The sequence below is a fragment of the Musca domestica genome, unplaced genomic scaffold (assembly GCF_030504385.1).
Source record: "Musca domestica strain aabys unplaced genomic scaffold, Musca_domestica.polishedcontigs.V.1.1 31, whole genome shotgun sequence".
In the NCBI taxonomy this organism is placed as follows: Eukaryota; Metazoa; Arthropoda; class Insecta; order Diptera; family Muscidae; genus Musca; species Musca domestica.
The window spans coordinates 9,098,840-9,122,689 of NW_026712309.1; the positions used below are offsets into that span (position 1 = coordinate 9,098,840).

General features: G+C 31.1%; 1 protein-coding gene and 1 long non-coding RNA gene across 4 annotated transcripts in view; one reads left to right on the plus strand and one right to left on the minus strand.

Moving 5' to 3' along the window:
• LOC101893220 (serum response factor homolog) overlaps positions 1–23,850 on the plus strand; it is an 82,825-nt gene that overhangs the window by 10,986 nt on the left and 47,989 nt on the right. For 2 of the 3 annotated variants that reach the window (XM_020038894.2, XM_005189369.4), the window contains exon 2: positions 4,251–4,499. In XM_020038894.2, coding sequence (XP_019894453.1) covers positions 4,251–4,499 — 249 coding nt within the window. Of the gene's footprint in view, positions 1–4,250; positions 6,489–23,850 lie in introns of those variants that run through there. The other variant, XM_011296643.3, reaches the window with a different exon arrangement.
• The window catches only part of LOC109613758 (uncharacterized), a 36,236-nt gene continuing 32,374 nt past the window's right edge, over positions 19,989–23,850 (minus strand). The window contains exon 2 of the long non-coding RNA XR_009342650.1: positions 19,989–20,240. This is a non-coding gene — a long non-coding RNA (uncharacterized LOC109613758). The remainder of the gene's footprint in view (positions 20,241–23,850) is intronic.

The following is a 23,850-nucleotide window of genomic DNA, read 5'->3' on the forward strand; positions in this document are numbered from 1 at the left end:
TTTTTTGTTGAATCAGCTATGGAATTTTAGGAAAGTTTTTAATTTTGGGCATGTAAATCTTAGAAGTTTTAACTTAAATAAGAATTCGTTTAAAATCCATTAATTGAGAAATATTTTAGAGGGGAGGTTAAAACTTACAATTTTGAGGGGAGCCATAAAAATACCAAATTACATTTCTTACAGAAGTTATAGGCATGGTAGCAGAGCAGGTTGTTTTTTTTTTTGTATGTTGTACAGAATATGATTCCTAAACATGTGTGTAAAGGAAGTTCTCATGGAGATGTTAAATATGCTTTTGTGAGGTTATTGTTAATAACAGTGTTTTCTTAATTGGTGTTGTTTATTTGCCTCATGGTGATTTATTGGCTTTGGAAGATGAAATTTCTGATTTTATTACCACAAGGCTTTATCCCTTTGTTATTGTTTTTATAAAAACAACGTTTGTTTATTCGTGGACTTACCCCCTTGTTAACATTACCATCTTTCTCCACTTATAAACAAACGTTGTTTTTATAAAAACAACAATAAAGGGATAAAGCCTGACCATTTTGCAGCTGTTCTATAAATAGACATGGTACGGTCGACGAAGGGGGTTTTGTTGTAACAGACAAAACAAACTTACATGGTTATGCTACTTCGTTCAGGTTGAACGAAAGCATAACAAGTGGAGAAATATGTAAATGTTTATAAGTACGGTTGTAAGACTTAGAAGACTTTCCAAAAGAATTTTAGTTTTATTTAATTCTTTGAGTCCTCTTCTATTGAGCTTACGATCTCGTCACTTGGGTAAAACATGTTTTTGTGTCATATAAGTTATTTTTAAAATAACATCTGGGGACAATATCCCAGACAAAAAACAAGGGAACTGATGAGGATTGGTGGCTCTTTCCGGAACCTATGTATTCCCGGCTTTACCACCTGGTAAACATTACCACCTTTCTCCATTAATAAACAAACGTTGTTTTTATAAAAACAACAATAAAGGGATAAAGCCTGACCACTTTGCAACAACAAAAGTTAGAATATAAAAATGAGCGTTGACTATTGCACCCATCTTTTCTGGTTGGATTGTCTGATAATATAAGAAATTCTGTCAGTACTGGTGATTGTTGTGTTTTACTATCACTTGATTTGGAAAAGACATTTGACATGATTAATCATGCCAATTTTATCAGTAAGCTACATCGTGTCTTCAATTTTTCGTCCTCGGCTTGTAAGTTAATGTTTTCTTATTTGTTCGGGAGAAAAAAGTATCCCAGTCAGCATTTTTTGAAATTTTTAATCACATTCAAGTCTTTTTTGATCCATTTGCGCGATTAAAAAGCTGGCATATGAGCGCATTTTCTGATCATAAAAAACTCATTTGTCGGGAGAAAAACGTGACCTCCCGCGACTCTTCTAAATAAATCACATATGAGTCTTCCCCTAGATTAGTTAAGAGTCTTTTTCGACCATTTTCTGATCTTTCTACGAGTCTTTTTCGAGTCGTTTTCTAATCATTTATTGCGCTAAAACGCTTAATTTGTGAATCTTTTTCGATTCTTTTTAAGTCATTTTTTGATCAATTATGAGTCTTAAGTGGGTAATTTATTAGTCTTTTAAGTGCCATATATTACTCATATGTATATTCATTTAGGAGTCTTTTATGAGTCCCCTTTGTCTTAAATTCGAGTCATTTATGAGTCTTATATGAGTGTTTACGATTCTTCGAATCACGTACGTGATTTCTAAATATTCGGATGTACCGTAAAAAAAAGAATTTAGTCATATATGTTCATAAAAAAATTTATTTAAAATATAAATAATTCAGATTTTATTGTATTGATTGTATAAAATATAGTAAAATATTAAATAAGAAAATGAAAAAAAAAATAAAAAATGAAAAATCAAAAAATAAAAAATCAGAAACTGCAATCCGGCAATCTATTTGTAACGCGGTCTCTAGCATGAACAAAATGTTTTTGTAGGATTGTGTTCATATCCCTGTCGTTGCTTGAATATTTGAGATGACACATATTTGAAATAAAATATGTACAAGTCTGTCCATTTTACTAATTCTTTATATACGTGTTAAAAAGACAAACTTACTTAATGATTACTGTAACTAAATAACACTTTCCTGCACTCAGATTTACCCTGTCCCCTTCCAGCTGTATTGGCAGGCTAATTTATCTGAAAAAACCTTTCGGTTTTTGCAATAAACTCTTTCTGGAAATAGATTATAAAAAAAATATAAGTATTAATAGTTTATATAGTAGTGAATGAATCAATCAAATACCCAATTTTCTATACTTACAATTCAAGTTCTGTCTCATATTGCTTCAGCAATTCACGTTTCTGGACATTTTCTTCATTTTTCTCATATTTAGTTTTACTTTTTTTTGTTACAAATTTTTTTGCAGAATTAGTTTTTATTTTAGCCTTTTTCTTTTTTTGTAATTTAACTTGCTGACATTTTCTTTATAAAAATTAATAAATAAACAAAGAGATAAACGTACACTTTTTCATATTTTTTTCACTTTTCAATATTAAACACTTTTGCTGTTGACGCCTCCATGCACTTTTTATAAATGAACAGTAATTCAACTTTTTGATAGTCAAAAATCTAAAGTTATGTTTTTTGGGAACTTGCAAGAGGATTCAATAAACCTTTCTATTTATAGGACGCCTACAAATGTTGTAAGCTCGATAAAATGTCTTGGTTTGTTTCTTGATACTGGTTTGGTATTTTATGTACATGTGAATTCTTTAATGTCCAAGGTAAACTTTATTTTACTTTATAAAATAAATATATTAGTTCCTTTCGGCTTATCATAATTTCCAAATAAATTCCCCACAAAATCGTTTATGTTTTATGGGTATCTCCACTAAATATGGACATTGGTGTAGGGTTACTAGGTTTACTGGTTTGTCTTAAATAATTTTAAACTTAAAAGCTTTTGAAAGTTTATCGACAATTTATAAACATTTTTACAGAATAGCATTATCGTTACCACAAATAACAAAATTTATTTATTATATAAAAAATACTAAGATAAGTTACATTTCAGAATAGGCCTGCAGGAAAAAATTGTCTAAAAGCTCTAAATTTCTTCAAATGGAAAGGTAAAGCTATATGCCGACTATGCCGAAAAGTGGACTTATCTTCACAATTTTTGTGTAACATTATTCCTTATTTACTGTGGGGCTTCGCTAAAGAATTAGATTGATTAGTTATATATAAACTTTTTGTCACATGTGAGACCACTGTACAAGGGTGTGGTATGGTTAGCAGACTACATGCTACATTGGATTTAGATCACACCTTTGGCATTAGTTCGCTGGAGTTTGTTTTTTAATTGGGCTAGATTAGACAATGTCAATTTATTTACTAACAATGTCAATGTCATTTATTTACCTTGTAAGAACATTTGCACATCTTTTATCTACCTGAGTTATACGTTTATTTATAAAACATTGTCGAAACAGTTACCTTTGCCCACATTTTAAATTTAGTGATATCGATGATAATATTTCGAAATCAATCATAAATCTATATGGGCACTACATATATTTTTATCGACGTTGTTGTAAAAATTACTTCTATACCGAAAAAGGTCTAGTTTTAAATCACATGCACTTCCCTGAAAAAAACTTGGGGAACTATACAAGCCAAATAACGCCTTTAAAGCTAATGTTAACAAACAACCTTCGGCATAGCCATAATGCAATAACGGGAATTTTTCAATATTTTTGATTCAACTAAAATATTAAATCCAGTAATGTGGATGCAAATCAAGTTTGGCCAAAATGTAAAAAATAATGCACTTTCATGAACCTGCATATACTGCTTGAAAAAATGGCAATTACAACCTTGTATAGAAAAACTTTAAATAATGTAAAATCGGTGGACTCCATCAATGTAGGCTGTCCAAAAACAGGAATAACATGTGTAGTTAGATTCTTATATCAATATGTTGATATAGACTGACACTTGTTATCCTATTGTGAGGATAAAGTATAAGTAAAGTTAAATAAGACTTCGTGTTAGATTAGACTCTTTGGATAAAATCCGGAACAAACTTTTACGTACAATCTTAAAATTGGCATGGGTTTAAAGTAATTGCCTTGAAAGACCCTTTAATTGAATCTCCTAAATTTATATAATTTACTTGTAACAATGTTGTTATTGTAAAATTGTTAGTTTATAATAAATTTTTAAAGATATAAAAGTTATCTCGGTTATTAAACTTCTTTTCTTTTATTTCTAGGCTTACGAATTGTCCACGTTAACTGGTACACAAGTTATGCTTTTAGTTGCTTCAGAGACTGGTCATGTGTATACATTTGCAACCCGCAAGTTACAACCAATGATAACATCAGAAGCAGGGAAACAGCTTATTCAGACGTGTCTAAACTCTCCAGATCCGCCTAGTGTTGGTGGCGGGGATCAACGTATGTCAGCGACAGGCTTCGAAGAAACCGAACTCAGTTACAACATAGCAGATGAGGACTCAAAAGTAAGACAATTAATTTATGGTCATCATGGTCACGCTCATCTAGGGCATCCTCAGGCTCCCGCGTCTCATTACGGTCTCGACCAAAGTTTAATGCAATCCCCATATAGTGGAGGCCAACCTTCCCCATTATCCCATTCGCAAGCATATGCGCATGGACATGCTCATCATTCGCACGTTTCACACGTGCCTCATTCAACACATTCCCATATGTCCCACACGCATCCCCAGCGGTAGGAGTTTTGGTATCACCCATGCTTAGTAACAATTAAAATGTAGGACGATAACGTGAGAAATATTTCCCAACACATTATGTACACACTGTTACATATCAAGGGCATATTTAACTTATAATTCAATGTTGAGTTTCAGAACATGAGTCACTACGTATCGAGATTCAATTTGATATTTATACTCAAATCAATTCTTATGAGGCTAAATATCGGCCCATCGCATTATTAATATAATCATACATACCCATTGCTACACAATAATACGAAAAATGTACTTGACGATCTCGCCCTACACATGATATACATAAGATGTTAGTGTAATCCAAAAAGCATTTATTGATAGACATATATACGTACATATATGTAAATAATAAAAATAAAATAGATATCTGTTGATACATACATATATGTATATGTGAATAATAAAATTATGATGCCAATGCCCGAGCAAAACTTAACATTTTCCAGTACAACCCAAACTAGTCATTTTTGATGCTATTTCCCTCTTGGTCTTAAGGGAACACAGATCTAAGAAGTTAGCACAATGATCGCTGGGTCTATTGAGTTTTTGGTAGACTTCAGGTCCTTTTGCAAATATCAACCGATGAAGGTGAAATCATACTACTTTTATAGATATTTACACACTATTTCAATAAAATAAAACAAGTGCCATATTTTATCTATTAATTGAAACATAGTAATATATGTATATATATAAATAATTAAATAAATAAAATTGATTCTGCTTTAGTAAGAACATTATTTTTTTCGCTCAATGTGCCATTCAACATTAGCTTTTTTACTGTGTCATTCCACTACATGTTTATCTCCCATTATATATGTGACAAGATTAATAATGGATATCCAAAAATTTTACTACATCCAAAAATAGTGCCATATTTACGTAATAAACTAATATACATTTTTAAGGATTGATTGTGCAATTATGTCATGATAAGAATATAACATTAATTCCAAGCCCTAAATAGTTTTTTTTTATATTTCTACTTAAATATGTTGTTACTAAATGGGTATGTCAAGTGAAAATAAACCCCTGGGTGCCAAAGAATTCTGAAATTCTCTTGGTGTTAACGACAAATATTGGTAACAAACAAAATTCAAAATCGTTGATTTTATTTATTGTTTTGCATCTGCCGATAACTGTCGTTTGTAGTTTCCGCGTTTCACTTTACTATAGAAAGGAGGCCATTTAACGCAGCTTTACGCTATTTTTATTTCTAAAATTAATTTATTGTAATCTACGCAAAAATGATGAGCGTGTACCCATGCATTATAGTTAATAATGCTACGTCTAAATAGATAATAAACTACAAAAATAGTTATAACATAAATACATTTTTAGATAGATAAATATTATATTTTGGTTTTGCATATCAATTAGTTGCATGCTCTTGTTTAAAGTATAATCCAGTTCCCAGTAAACTCGATTTAGTTGTTGAATCTCATTGGATAATTAACCATTGGGAGTGTATTTTGCTCTCTGCATTGGATTTATCAATGATTACATTATAGCATTACAATACAATACATATTTATTTATATTGGTAGATAATTGTTTATTATACAGGTATATGAAATGTTAAAAAATATTTGAAGAGACAAAATCATGAGAATAGTGTTGTTCTGTCAAACAGAATCCATATGTATCGTAACAAGATAACTCTAAGACAACTGTATATTGCAAATTATAAATACAGATAAACTAATTATAGTTTTTATATTAGTATATACAACAACAGATAGTGCAATTTTATTTTTATGAGAAATTACTGTATTCGTATATATTTTCAAGGACTTCGCTTTCCACTGATGTTCATTAACAAAAATAAGAGTAAGTATATATACAAAGATAAATATCACATGCAGTCTATCCAACAATCATTGAGATGAATTTGAATAAACGTATGCGGCGTGTGGGAAGGTTTTGGTTTCAAGATCAAGGTTAAAATTATTTTTATGAATGTAATTTTTTACAAATGTGAACAGATGTGGCTAGCCACCTGTGTGGGGTCAAATAAACTTATACAAACACCTTTGCATTTATTTACATCACTATAGCTATACAGGAAAACCAGAATGACTTCAGTCATTCTGTAACATAAACTTCTTGTTTGTTGGATTTTTAAGAAAAACAAAAACGGTGACGTCACAATCAAATAAGTCCCAGCATGCGGGTGCAGAAAAAAAGTATCGCTGTAAATAATAGCAATAACACATACTAACCTTAAATCTTACCGCGATTGAAGAATAGTTTTTCGTGGGCAATGCAAACGAGTTGAATGTGTTTTAATGAATGAAACAGAGATTCGAACGTAAACAGCCTATAAATTCAAACACTTAAAAAACATCACTTGAAGTGGGCGTTTTGCGTAGTAAATTTGTGGGATTAACATTTGTTAATAAGCTGTTCTGAACCGATTAATAATATTTATCCAGAAGAAAAATCACTTACAGTTTGTCAATTTAGTTTGTGATTTAGATATATATATATATATATATATATATATATATATATATATATATATATATTTCTAAATTACAAACTAAATTGACAAACTGTAAGTGATTTTTCTTCTATATATATATATATATATATATATATATATATATATAGAAGAAAAATCACTTACAGTTTGTGTATATATATATATATATATATATTAGACAAATATTGGGGTACATCATGGTTGAGATTTGAGCTAAAGTTAAGGAGAAATTTTAAAGAAGAAGAAGGGAAGAAATTTTAAGAAGGAAAAATATTGCCAAACTTACCTTTTCTAATAAAGAAAACTACATTTAAGTATGCGATGCGATGATTTCACTGCCCCCATTTCCTTGAGCTCTGCCGAAGTCATGAAACATCAGATCATTCAATCATTTCAACCAATCCCTTAATCTAAACACACAAAAAAAGTAATTGTAGGGGTTTTATTTATAAACATATTTAAGAAAACAAATTGTCCGAATACGGTTAAATATTTTCAACTATCATATAAATTGAGTTTAAAGAAAATGTGAAAACCAGTTTTGTTTTCCGACAAAATGACTTGCAATTATTTTGATTCGCAAAAAAGTTGCCCATTCAATATGACATTTTGTTATAGATGTTATATAAAGGCGGACCCTATTGAAATTGGAGAAGAATATTTCTAAGTTGGTTATAGCTTCCATACATAACATACCCCGATTGCATCTTTATTGTGTACCAAATGCGTAATATCCGATTATCAGATTAATCTGCTTTAATGCGATGAATTTCGAGTGAAATAAAGATCACATTAAAGTATTTTGTGAACCCATACACGTCCAGATATACTACTTTCAAATTTGGAATGCGGTTCAATTTAAGATATATTAGCCGAATCCAGAACTTTGCTGCCAGCAAAGCATTAAAAATACAATTGTAACTAAATCATCATAGAAGACTAAGATTTCATTGAGATCACATTTGTTCATTATATTTTTGAGGCTAAATACGTATACACTTTGATAGCTAGCTTATATTATACATGGTACAATTATTTTTCAGTTCATATGTTTTTTAACATTTGGCTGTAAAATCAGCGAAAACCCACAAATACAATTAACTAGATTTCAGCAATATGTGAATAAAATATTATCGACAAATATTTTACGACCATGAAAAAGCTAACTAAAAATATTTATGAACACACTAACCTAAAGCGGCTATGAAACAAAGGATCGAAAAGTATTTTTTAAATGATAACCAACAAGGAAAAGTCAAAAGCCCATTTGAGTTGATATTAACCATTATTTGCACAATAAACCTGAAATCGTATTAAGGATATATGTGGAAGCTATGTTCAAACTTTAGCCTTTCTCGATAAAATTGGCAGATGTATTTCTGGGCTGTATCTGATTACTGGTACCAAATATCATTGTTGTCGAATGCATATTACTCATGTGAGGGACTTAAACCCTCAAATCGGATGAAACACATATATGGGAGCTATAGCTATACCTGAACCGATTTTCAAATTTGATTGATTTGAAGTTGGTAGCTTCATCTGATCCGTCCATATCAACTACATATTTTAACGAGCGTGGAAAAGACAAAGTCATGCTCGTCATGACAATATGATACCCTACATTGCTATGCATACTTAGTAGAGCTTCTGGTAAAAATAATTTGTGTATTTGTTTGAAGTAAATAATATCAACAATGTTCTTTGTTAAATGCCCAATTCGCCTTGAAATCGGATGGAATATATGTACGAAAGCTATATCTTAATTTACAAAAATAGATTTTAAATAGCAAAATAAACAGGAATATTTCTCTTGTTTGTAATAACATAACAGTTCTTAGCTGATGGTGGAGGGTATTTAAAGTTTGGACTAGCCGAACTTAATGTTTTTTTTTTTCATTTATGACTTTGCAATTCCCTCTTTCTGTCTATCTATTTCTCTATTTCATTTAAACTCAATTTTTGTGTGTGTTATTTGTTTTTTTTTTTTTTTGTATGTTTCTTATGGGCACGAGAACGGCTCATTTTATTTTCCTGAAACTGTTACAAATCATTCAGAAATTTAGTGAGGTGAAAATAGGCTAATCATTTCTTAGAAATGCAAACTAATGAACATATTACATTATTCCTAGGATGACTGATATTGACAACGGTACATATATACCGTTGACCTTTTTTGGTATACTGCTTCCATCTGACATTGTTCTTTTTGATTGTTTCTGTCATAATTGCCGACTGAATGAACTCTAATTTTCATAATTTTGAAATTACTTGGATAACAATAACTGTTTACTGATTTCAAGTATTTTGTGCTTTAAGAAGAATTTTCCAATTTCAATTAGAATTTTTGGTTTTCAGGCTTACAGGTTATTTTTTGTATAAATGATTTTAGTCCTGATGTTATAATTTTAGGTTCTCATTGGGTGAGAATTTAAGGTACGTATAGTAATAGTAGATCCACGCTTTGATTTAAACCCAATGTAGCTATTGTACACCAATTTGTTTTTCCATACTTTTTTCAACTGTTTTATCATTGTAAAATGTACAATTCAATTAATTAATTCTATCTGAAAAAATGTCAAGCAACATAAGTAATTGATAAAATATAAAACAAAACAGCCTATAGAACAACTAGCCTAATTAATAAATCACATATATTAAAAAGAATACATCAACTGTTTATAATAGTCCCATGTAAGATGGTTCCCTACCCCGAAACATTGACATTGAAAAATTTCCGCGAAGAGGTCTTCTATCCCCTTAGAAGGTAAGCTTCTTCATATAACCCCTACAACTGTATCAAATTTGAAACTCTATCGTAACTTTTGCGGAGTATAGAGCAAAATATTTGAGGTCCTTTGTGTATGGTTGGGCTATATAAAATAGACCCTAAAAACGTCTGACCCGAAAACCCCCTTTTGGGATTGTTATCTACCAACCGAACAATTTCCCAAGTGTAATTTCCCGCAGTGTAATTGCTGACGATAGCGCATAGTTCCCGTATAACGTTACATGTGAGTTAAGGTTACTTTTAAGGGTTTTACTTTAAGAATTTTGCGAGGATATGAATCCTTTTCTTACAAAATTTTCAATTCGCTCAACTATTTTGTATAGTCCGCATATTAGAGTGCCCTTCACATTCGGGATTTCACTGATTGCAGTTCCAATGAATTTTGCATTTTGAGTTCTCATTGGATGGTTTATTCCCATATCTAGTCAATGTTTTGGAACTTAGACCTCAGAATCTACAGTAATTTATAAATTGAAATCCTGGCAATATGACTTTAAATTAACTATCTTAAATAAAGTTTCATCGATTTATAAAAGTTAGGGACCCCATAAAGTATGTTAATGAGTAGAAATGTTTGTTGAATTATGCCGTGAGCCTCTTCGTTCACCATTTGCAATTACGATAGAGATCACCAAATGTAATATGTGTCTTTCTGCCAATTTTGCCGATTTGATGTATTTTGAAGGGCTCAAAATCATTTGATAAAAATTACAGCAAAAATCCACTTCATGATTTATTTTCTATTCCTCAGTACATCTTTATAATCGTTATATCGTCGAATTTAATTATCTTTTCAAACCTCAATTACCAGTATTATAAAGGTCTTAGCAATATTCGAAAGTAATTTTGAATTCGTAAGTTTTAGAAGATCATGTAAGGCATTTAGTTTTCACCAGTGTAAAATCATGTCAATTAAACTATATCCGTCTGTGTATACGGCCGTTTGTTGGAATTCCAATAAAGGCGATATATTTAGGTTAATCCCTGAACTACAATATTCCTATAAAGTTAGTTATATCCGTTTCGTTTAGGTATAATAATACCACTAAAAATTCGTGCTTTTTCATGTTTTTGGTACAATTTCTACCGAATTATCTGTAATTTGGCATTTATAGTTTTCGGTATTGTGAAATCAATACCGGCAATAAGGTACGTTGAGGTTTTTATCGGCATGTATAAAAAAAGGAAAATTTCTCGATTTTATTCAATAAGAATTTTCAATTCCAAAAGGCATTTTGAAACAATTATACACAAAACCCAGTTTTTTTTCATTTTCACGATTTTGATGGAGGCTTTTCACAAGATTTTTTTTCATGAAAACGTTTGCACTGTAATTACAAATAACCAAAATAAAAAATGAGTCAAATCGGCCCAGCCGATCTAATATAACACGGTTTGAAAATTGAATGCTTTTAATTTATTTACACGATTTTATTCCATTTAGCACGATTTGAAATTTTATGTACTTAAATTTTTTTGTCAAATTTAATTTTTGCGAAGTATGTATTTATGAAAGAAAAAAGTATGAAACCATCGATAGTATCGATAGTTTGCGAACACTAGCTTAAAGATTTAAGTGAATTCCCCTTTAGCGCGTACAAACAATTTTTACTGGTCAAAGCAAAAGTGAATAGCACTATGTGCATACAATAAAATTTACTGGTCAGAGCAATTAAAACGTGTTAATATTTTGTGAACTGTCAATGCAATAAGACGTGTTTGGTAAAGAAAAAAATTAAAAATTCTTGTTTTTCACTAATTTTAATAGGTTTTAGAGATTAGGAACAAATCACCCATTTTTGTATAAGATCAATGTCATTTTTACACGGTTTTTTTTACACGGCTTCTTCTGGAACCAATCTACCGTGTAAAAACAGACTTAGGTGTATATATATATATATATATATATATATATATATATATATATATATATATATATATATATATATATATATATATACTAGCTGGCCCGGTCCGCGTTGCCGGCCCATACTTTTAGTCTTTAAAGCATTTTGATTATAAGTAATGACTCCATTATAATTACTCCAATTTTGATTTTAAGTAATGACTTGATTATGAGTAATGACTCCATGACTAAATATAAATTAATATTCATGGCAAAAATTATAATTACCGTCGGTTTCAGATATTTTGAATAGCCTGATCTTATTTTTCAGTTGTAGGCTTTAATTTGAGTGTTAAATACCTATATGAACATCTATAATAGCCCCATGTGAAAAGTCAGCTCAATTTTTGGTATTGTAAAAAGCATTCAAATGAGCTATAATTTGAAATTTGTATTTCCAACGTTTAAAATCCCGTACTGCGTGATATTTAGTTTTGTCCACCTCATACTTGAAGACAGAATGTTGTCAGAATAGCCAAAAAATTACTCTTTTGCTCCGATTACCGTAAGATGGGCATTAATTGTTTGTCATTTAAATTTTGCGGTGGAGATCCAATAAAGTTACTTTATAATTTCCTTTTTTTTCATGTTTCTGCCACAATTTCCGACTGAAAGACTCCCAGACTCCCAGATTGACATTTCGGAGTTTATTTCATATAGACGTACAAATTCAATAGAATACCAAATTTTCTTTTCTGATGACACATTGGTTGGGAAAGTGGACTTGGGGGTATACTAATGTGGGGACTATACTTAAATAAATGCCTATGTGGATAATTATCTGTAAGATGATTTTCTACCCCAGGATGTTTTACCCCAAGTAGCCTCAAGACTAAGATGCGCCATTTTCCGAAAAATAAAAATTTTATAAGAAGAGATTTTCTTCCCCCGGTCCGCGTTGCCGGCCCGTACTTTTAGTCTTTAAAGCATAATAAATCACAGATCTGACTTATGTAGGCGGAACAATTTTGATTATAAGTAATGACTCCATTATAATTACTCCAGTTTTGATTTTAAGTAATGACTTGATTATGAGTAATGATTCCATGACTAAATATAAATTAATATTCAGGGCAAAAATTATAATTACCGTCGGTTTTAGATATTTTGAATAGCCTGATCTTATTTTTCAGCTATAGGCTTTAATTTGAGTGTTAAATACCTATATGATAAAGAGCATTTATAATAGCCCCATGTGAAAATTCAGCTCAGTTTTTGATATTGTAAAAAGCATTCAAATGAGCTATAATTTGAAATTTGTATTTTCAACGTTTAAAATCCCGTACTGCGTGGTATTCAGTTTTGTCCACCTCATACTTGAAGGCAGAATGTTGTCAGAATAGCCAAAAAATTACTCTTTTGCTCCGATTACCGTAAGATGGGCATTAATTGTTTGTCATTTAAATTGTGCGTTGAAAATCCAATAAAGTTACTTCATAATTTCTTATTTTTTTTTCATGTTTCTCCCACAATTTCCGACTGAATGAGTCCCAGATTGACATTTCGGAGTTTATTTCATATAGACGTACATACCAAATCTACGTTCCCAACCAATATTCTCTTGGGGGTTACAAATTCAATAGAATACCAAATTTTCTTTTCTGACCACACATTGGTTGGGAAAGTGGACTTGGGGTATACTAATGTGGGGGCTATACTTACATAAATTCCTATGTGGATAATTATTTGTAAGATGATTTTCTACCCCAGGGTTTTTTACCCCAGGTAGCCTCAAGACTAAGATGCGCACTTTTCCGAAAAATAAAAAATTTATAAGAAGAGGTTTTCTTCCCCCTTAGAAACAAAGATGTCAAATAAGAGCCAAAAAATGAAAAAAGTGGCCAAGACCCCGAAAATACCTTAAATCATATGATGGTGATACCAAAACGTGATAATTTTTTGCAAAGATGGTTTCTTCTTAAATTATCAACATAAGCTAAAATTAGTACGAAAAATATGATTAAAATGTAGAATATACTTGAAATCGGGTTGTTCCGTTATCAGGGGTTATGATCCATATTATGATCTGCCAAAGCGATTTAAGGTATCTTGAATGTTTAGGTGGAATTTCTATTTTTCGTTCTATATAGTCGGTATTTGACTGATTGCAGTCCCAATGTATTTTGCATTTTGTGTTTTCATTTGACAATTTATTGTCATATGAAAGAAGCAGGTCCACTTTTTGAAATTAACCCCATAACGTTTCTTCTGTCATTTTTGTTTGTTTAAATGTGTTCGCATCTTCCAGCTGAAGCACGATGTAGGTCCTGGAGTAGAAAGCATTTAACATCGTATTGCGCTCTCATTTCATTTTTATATTATTCATTATTCATTCAATAAAAAAATGTACACTTCAATATAGAAAAAAGAAAAAGAATCTTCAACTGGTTCGCTGATTTTTTTGCGGCAAATTTTTAAAGGTGATTACTAAGTTTCTCGGTAGAATGTACTATTATTTTGAAATTCGATTCCATTGAAAAATTGTCGATTTTTCCCGATTCTAGAATTTTCGTAAAAAGCGACAACGGATAAAATTGTTATTTATAGATTTTATGTATTTTTTGGGTATTACGAATAAATACATAAAATCTATAAATAACAGTTTTATCCGTTGTGGCTTTATATTACCCAAAAAAAACCTACACATCATATTAGAATTCAAAAAAAAAAAAAAAACTACAAATGTACATTCGAAAATAGTAAGTCAAAATGGAAAAAAATATGCAATATAAAACATTACTATTGTACATTTTAAAAGTCAAAATGAAAATGTTCAAATTTCACATTTTTACGCGATTTTTTTGGATTTTATTCTTTTCTGCCAAGAGGCAATTCCGAATTTGTCTAAATCGTTAAAATCAGACCTGCGGTCTTTATGTTATAAGAGTAGTAACTAACACAACTTTCTTTTACATATAGAGAGATAGATTTAAAAGTAGGCGCGTTCCTCAGCCCCTAAATAAGTACTTAGGGTTGGATGGAAAGCCAACAGCATCTCGTGTAATAATCCTCAAACTGATATCTTCACTATTTTGGCAAATATAAAGATTTCAGATAAATCGAAATAGTGGGCATAAAAGGAGGCGTGGTCAATATTTTTTTCTTCAAAAACCTAACTCGGGGTATGACGAACGTTTGTACAAAAAATTATGCAAATCGGTCCAAACAACAATTGATTTTTATATATATAGACTAGCTGGCCCGGTCCGCGTTGCCGGCCCGTTTTTTTAGTCTTTAAAGCATAATAAATCACAGATCTGACTTATGTAGGCGGCACAATTTTGATTATAAGTAATGACGCCATTATAATTACTCCAATTTTGATTATAAGTAATGACTTGATTATGAGTAATGACTCCATGACTAAATATAAATTAATATTCATGGCAAAAATTATAATTACCGTCGGTTTTAGATATTTTAAAGAGCCTGATCTTATTTTTCAGCTATAGGCTTTAATTTGAGTGTTAAATAACTATATGATAAAGAACATCTATAATAGCCCCATGTGAAAATTCAGCTCAATTTTTGATATTGTAAAAAGCATTCAAATGAGCTATAATTTGAAATTTGTATTTCCAACGTTTAAAATCCCGTACTGCGTGGTATTCAGTTTTGTCCACCACATACTTGAAGGCAGAATGTAGTCAGAATAGCCAAAAAAATTACTCTTTTGCTCCGATTACCGTAAGATGGACATTAATTGTTTGTCATTTAAATTTTGCGGTGGAGATCCAATAAAGTTCCTTTATAATTTCGTATTTTTTTTTCATGTTTCTGCCACAATTTCCGACTGAATGAGTCCCAGATTGACATTTCGGAGTTTATTTCATATAGACGTACATCCCAAATCTACGTTCCCAACCAATATTCTCTTGGGGGTTACAAATTCAATAGAATACCAAATTTTCTTTTCTGACCACACATTGGTTGGGAAAGTTATTTTTATACTAATGTGGGGACTATACTTAAATAAATTCATATGAGGATAATTATCTGTAAGATGATTTTCCACTCCAGGGTTTTTTACCCCAGGTAGCCTCAAGACTAAGATGCGCGCTTTTCCGAAAAATAAAAATTTATAAGAAGAGGTTTTCTTCCCCTTAGAAACAAAGATGCCAAATAAGGGCCAAAATATGAAAAAGTGAGCAAGACCACGAAAATACCTTAAATCATATGATGGTAATACCAAAACGTGATAATTTTTTGCAAAGATGGTTTCTTCTTAAATTATCAACATAAGCTAAAATTAGTACGAAAAATATGGTTAAAATGTAGAATATACTTGAAATCGAGGTTATGATCCATATCATGACCTGGCAAAGCGATTAAAGGTATCTTGAATGTTTAGGTAGAATTTCTATTTTGCGTTCTTTATAGTCGGCGTTTGACTGATTGCAGTCCCAATGTATTTTGCATTTTGTGTTCTCATTTGACAATTTATTGAAAGAAGTAGGTCCACTATTTGAAATTAGCCCCATAACGCTTCTTTGGTTTTTGTTTGTTTAAATGTGTTCGCATCTTCCAGCTGAAGCACGATGTAGGTCCTGGAGTAGAAAGCATTTAACATCGTATTGCGCCCTCATTTCATTTTTAATACTATTCATTCAGAATTCAAACCAATAAAAAAATGTACACTTCAATATAGAAAAAAGAAAAAGAATCTTCAACTGGTTCGCTGATTTTTTTGCGGCAAATTTTTAAAGGTCCTTACGAAATTTGTCGGTAGAATGTACTATTATTTTGAAATTAGATTCCATTGAAAAATTGTCGATTTTTCTCGATTTTAGAATTTTCATATAAAGCGACAACGAATAAAATCTATAAATAACAAAAATAAATAAATAACAGTTTTATCCGTTGTGGCTTTATACTACCCAAAAAAACCTACACATCATATTAGAATTAAAAAAAAAACACTACAAATGTACATTCGAAAATAGTAAGTCAAAATGGAAAAAAATATGCAATATAAAACATTACTATTGTACAATTTAAAAGTCAAAATGAAAATGTTCAAATTTCACATTTTTACGCGATTTTTTTGGGATTTTATTCATTTCTGCCAAGAGGCAATTCCGAATTTGTCTTAATCGTTAAAATCAGACCGGCGGTCTTTATGTTATAAGAGTAGTAACTAACACAACTTTCTTTTACATATAGAGAGATAGATTTAAAAGTAGGCGCGTTCCTCAGCCCCTAAATAAGTACTTAGGGTTGGATGGAAAGCCAACAGCATCTCGTGTAATAATTCTGAAACCGATATCTTCACTATTTTGGCAAATATAAACATTTTAGATATATCGAAATAGTGGGCGTAAAAGGAGGTGTGGTCAATATTTTTTCTTTAAAAACCTAACTCGTGGTATGACAAACGTTTGTACAAAAAATTATGCAAATCGGTCCAGCCGTTTTCAACTGATTCCGTTACCAACAAACAACAATTGATTTTTATATATATATATATATATATATATATATATATATATATATATATATATATATATATATATATATATATATATATATATATATATATATATATATATATATATATATATGATATTTGGTTGACAAATATAACACCCGTACTCGAGAGAGGAATTGTTAGCTAGTTTTTAAATTTCCACATTAAGTTGTGTATTTGTTGCACACGCACAAAAAACACTTCCCCTATAACTGAGAAATTCGACACACGAGAATCTTTGGGGTTCTTAATATATTTCCACAAAAGAATGACCTTATATATCCAAAAATAATTTGTCACTCAAATTGTCGGTTCGCAGTGTAATATTCCTTGTATTTTTTTTTTACTTTACGTACTTTACAAGAGAAAATCTGGAAAATCCTACATCACGCGAATCGCTCACATGTAATTGTGGTCGTCCAATGTTACACCAACTAAAGGTAGTGAGTAAAGAATAGCAGACCACAAGGCAGATTATTATGCAAAGTGATCATTGTGCAATCCGATGTTTATATCTGGGTTATGGAGAACTTCGCACATAAAGCACAAAGCGTTGTATTCGCAATTACCTTCGTTTTTATAATGAATGCAATTTATTCGGAAAACATGATTCTAACGACATGTAACCTGTAGGAAACTCGTGTTAGGGTGAATCGCGGTTATATGGAATAAATGTGTCATAGCTTTTTAATATTTTCTTCAACTAACAATTTTCTACTGGCGGAAGCAACGAAATATAGTATAAATACTATCACAGGCAAAGTCAAGTAATGACATTTTGGGAGCTTGGTTCAGAGCCCTCTTCTAAATATATCTTCGCTGGAAGAGTTACGAACTACAAAATTTAAAAAGTCTAGAAACCCAAATTGAATTTTTTCATGCCTAGCTCCTATTTAGGTAAGTTCCAAAATATCGAAGACGTGAGCAATTCTGAGACAGTAGCATTGTAAAATTTCTGGAACATATTTTATTATTTTTTGAATTTCACATGGAAAAAACCTTTGACAAGAGAGAACTTAGACCCGAATTCACCTGATGTGTGACCTTGTTAAATAGGCCTTGATTTAACAATTAGAAAAATATATATACGAAATTTACTCCAATCTATAAATATAAAAATCAATTGTTATTCGTTGGTAATGAGATACTGCTGACTACTTCTTCCATCCAGCCCTAAGAACGGCTTTTTTGGTTATTTGTAATTACACGAAAGAAAATCTTGTGAAAAGCCTCTATAAAAATCGGGAAAATGAAAAAACTGAGTTTTGTGTACAATTGCTTCAAAATGCCTTTGGGAATAGAAAATTCGACGATTATAAAGATGTACTGGGGAATATAAAATAAATCATAAAGTGGACTTTTGTTGTAATTTTTAACAAATGATTTATAACCTCAAAAATGTTTTTGAGCCCTTCAAAACACCTCAAATCGGCCAAATTGGAGCACATTTGGTCGACGAATATTAGGAGATAATATTATATGAGAGCTAAATCTAATAAGAACAAATATATACCTTTTGTAACATCTATCATCCTAAGAATAATATAAAAACCTGTGCAAAGGTTTAAAGACACATATTAAATTTTGTGAACGAAGAGGCTCACGTCATAATTTATTCAACAAAGATTTCTACTCATTAACATACTTTATGGGGTCCCTAACTTTTATAAATCGATGAAACTTTATTTATGATAGTTAATTTAAAGTCATATTGCCAGGATTTCAATTTAGAAATTACTGCAGATTCTGAGGTCTAAAATCCAAAAAATTGACTAGATATGGGAATAAACCATCCAATGAGAACTCAAAATGCAAAATTCATTGGGACTGCAATCAGTGAAATCCCGAATGTGAAGGGCACTCTAATATGCGGACTATACAAAATAGTTGAGCGAATTGAAAATTTTGTAAGAAGAGGATTCATATCCTCGGAAAATTCTTAAAGTAAAACCCTTAAAAGTAACCTTAACTCACATGTAACGTTATACGGGGACTATGCTCTATCGTCAGCAATTACACTGCGGGAAATTACATTTATTAATTATATGTAATTATATATATATATATATATATATATATATATATATATATATATATATATATATATATATATATATATATATATATATATATATATAGATTATATATATATATATATATATATATATATATATATATATATATATATATATATATATATATATATATATATATATATATATATATATATATATATATATATATATATATATAGATTAATATATATATATATATATATATATATATATATATATATATATTTATTATATGTTTATAAATATGTAAAACACATCGAGTAGCAAATACTGCATGTAGATCCTAATCTTGAATTTTGGATCCAAATGCTTGCATTTTCCAACTAAAGTTGCACTTGTTATTTTCTTCTACTAAGTTTCGAACCTTTATCTTGATTATTAGATTTTCGTGGAGGACAACAAAATAAGATTGCAATGAATATATATGTATGTTTTCACAAACAACCTCCATTGGACAACAAGACCAAAAATACATATACACACTATGAACTCTTAACAAAATAAAACACAACCTTCAAAAATAATATTTTATATTTATTTTGTTGTCAATACCTTGGCCAATAGTAATTAAAAATACATTTTATATTTTATTAGCTTTGTTTGTTCTTGTTATATTGGTGTTATTGATCCATTATTTCATATTCGATAAATGTCACCGTCATGAATAGATTAATAGGATGGGAGTTTGTTCTATTTTATGCCAACATCAATCTCATGTATTTATCATTTTCGCGATGCATCCAAGAATTCCATGTACCTGAATATCTGAAAAAAAATTTGAATTCATAATTATAAATGTATTGTATTTTCCAGAGAATAAGTATTGTTTTGTCTACAAATAAATCTTTTGTCCCGATAAATCTTTTTTATGTAAATATTTAATGACAGCACGCATTTCTAAATTGCGGACGCGTCTTTTTTGAACACCTGTTTCTATATGAAGGAATTGCCCGATCGAAACAAAATTTAACATGTGTTCATAACAGAAATCGAAGTTTATAAAACACTTAACTTTTTTCTGTTCATACCGCTCTTTTTGTGCTAGGCTAAGCCATTATTTGCACAATAAACCTGAAATCGGATTAAGGATATATATGGGAGCTATATTCTAATCTTAGCCGATCTCGATAAAATTTGGCAAAATTATTTCCTAGCTCTATAAGATATCTGGTACCAAATATCATTTTTTGCATGTGAATGCATATTACGAATGTGAGGGACTTAAATACCAAATCGGATGAAACAAATATATGGGAGCTATAGCTATATCTGAACCAATTTCACCAAATTTGATGTACTTGCTTCTAGACTGCATTTGGCCGGATGTGCCAAAATTCGGGTCATTTGGACTGGTATCGGCACAATTAACTCGAAATCGGTTGAAGGTATATATCGGAGCTACACTGGTGGCCAAAACTAAAGCAACTAAAATCGCAAAGACAATAAATGTCCTGTAACTTTTACAAAAATAAACAAATCGTAACTATTTTTCCAGTTTTAAATGAGGTCTTTATTTCACTTTTAAGAAACTAAAAATAAAAATACAACAATAATTTTGAACGAAAAATAATATATGGAAAACTAAAATGACCAATTTTTGCTTGGTCAAAACTAAAGCAACTACAACACTATGTGTTGGGGTATTATAAGTTTGATTGGGCCAGAATTTATGTAACACCTCGAAATATTGGTTTCCCATATAGGAAAGTATATATGGATCTTCCTAGCTCGCCGAGCTGAGTCGATCTAGCTATGTATGTCCGTCCGTCTGTCCGTCGGTCCATGTTAATTTGTAATCACTCTACAGGTCGCAATTATGGCCCGATCTTCACGAAATTTAGTATGGAGGTGGGGTTAATGTCAGAATAGAACCCTATTTCTTTTGGAGATGATAGCCAAATGTTTAGGGGTTGAAATGGACCAAATACTGAAAAAAATGTCGGATTTTGCAGTAGCTATACAGGTCGCATTTATAGACCAATCGGAATTTCGCATGTAGCTAGAGTTTAGGGCGGGGAAGAAGCCTACCAATTTGGGTGGTCATCGGATTATATTTAGCGGGTAAAATAGACCATATCTTTTGTATAGAAAAAATTCGAAATTTTTCATTCCCGGCGAAATCACAAAGCCAAGACAGGGTTACTTCTGATCTTTACATTGATGTTAACATCCAACAAATCGGATATATAGCAAAATATGTGCGATATACATGTCTATCAAAGAAGATATGCTTGAAAGATCTCTTTTATGTCGAGAACGGCTGAACTGATTTCGACAGTTCTCATTAATTCAGAATGTCCTCTTGGCAGAAAAGAAAAAACGCCTAAAAAATCGCATAAAAATATCTCTCTAAAGATGAAAATATTGATTTTGTAAATTTTCTCATATTTTTTCAATTTTGTCATATTTTTGGCAAATTTTCATTTTGAATTAAACATTTGGTAATATTTCTACAGCTAACAAAACTAAGTAGTTAGGATATTAGGATATCATATACAGATCGCATTTATGGCCCGATCCTTACGAAATTTTGCATGGGGATAAGATGAGGGTCAGAATAGAAGCCTACTCTTTTTGAAGATGATCGCCATATATTTAGGGGTTGAAATGGACCAAAAAACTGCAAAATTGTCGGCAGGTCGTAATTACCGCCCGATCCTCGCGCACATTTGAATGGGGGTTACCGCACATTGCAAAAGCCAAGCAGTTTTGGATGGCCATCCAAAAATATTCAATGTGTGAAATAGTTTGCCAACTTTTGTAGACAAAATACGAAAATGTCCATTACAGTGACTTCTTGGAGAATACAGGCAAGACGCACTTCTGACTATTTCGTTAACGCTGATTTAGTTGAAGAATATAGTCAAATGTCTGTATCTCATATAGATGCGTTTCAGTCAAAAACCAATAATAAATGTTAATCTTTTGCCACTTCTGAGAGACTATGGGTCTTTAGGAAATATTGGTTCCAGATCTAGGAAGACCATTTACGTGCAACATCTACCAATAAATTGGAAATGAGCAAATTAGTTTAAGTTTCTATTATTCGAAAATTAGAGAACGAAACCTGATTGTTTTCTTTTATTATTTGTCACAATATCTTGTGCAATTCTTTCGAGTATCTCGCCTACATGAACTGTATCGTTTATTATAGTGTTGTAGGGTATTCAACGGTCGGCCCCGCTCGACTGTAGCCTTTGCTTACTTGTTTATTTTAAAATAATTCAATTTTGTCTAATAGTCGATAGCATCCATTATTTTTGATAGCAGCTGCACACCTACGAGGCATTGAATCTATAACATGCTCAATTGATCCTTGGGTATGCTTTTCCAGGCATCCCGAATTATTTAGAAAATGTTGTGCTTATTTGTTTCCGAATCTCGCTTGATCTTCCTATCTACGATAATCCATAGGTTTTCTGTGGAGTTTAGGTCAGGTGATTGTGCCTGCCATGACAAAACATCGATTTTTGACTCCCGTACCAAATATTTGACATGTTTTGATGCAAGTTTGGGATCATTGTCATGCTAAAACAACCAAATGAGCCGAATATTTTACTCAGCGTAAGGGAACAACGTGATGTCCAATACATCTTTGTAAACAAACCGATCCATAACTTCATTTATTTCATGGATAGGCCCAAGTCCATAGAAAGGAAAACAGCGCCACGCCATTTTTGACACTCCCTCATGCTTCACTGACCTTTGCATCACTGCGGCTTAAGTCCTTAATTTTTTGGTCTTCTCACCGTAAAATTTTTGACGTCTGAGCCTTTAATATGTTTTTCCATTGAACTTGATTCCACTTAATATTGTCGTTTCCGAAAACCTTTTTGATTTTTTCAGATATAAATGACTTTTTTGATGTCTTACGGGCATGCTGCCACTACTCGTCTACGCACTGATCTCGAGCTTATATCCAATGATTGCTCTCTCACCAATCCTGTTGAACTCTTAAATGGTTGTTTTTTTTTTATTTCTCTCAAAATTTGTGGATCAGTACGGGTTGAAGTTTTTCACGGCCTTCATCCGTTATAGACTGTTACTACTGATCCAGTTTCAAAAAACCAACTTAATATACAGAAATAATTATGAAATCACAGAAATATTTATGAAATATTTCTCGGAAATCATTTTCTGTGATATGTTGTTTTCATAGTTACTGATAATATGCTGTTTTCTTTATGTACTGTATTTGCTTCTAGCCCTTTTTAAACTTTTTTTGGCCAGTACTTAAAAAACGAAAAGAAAAACACATGCTGTTGTAAAAAACTTCTCAAAAAGGATTTATGACAAGCGATATTGTCAAAGGAAGCAAAAAGCGATAAATATCACAGTAAAAACAACTGAAATTGCAGCAGTTATATGAATGTAC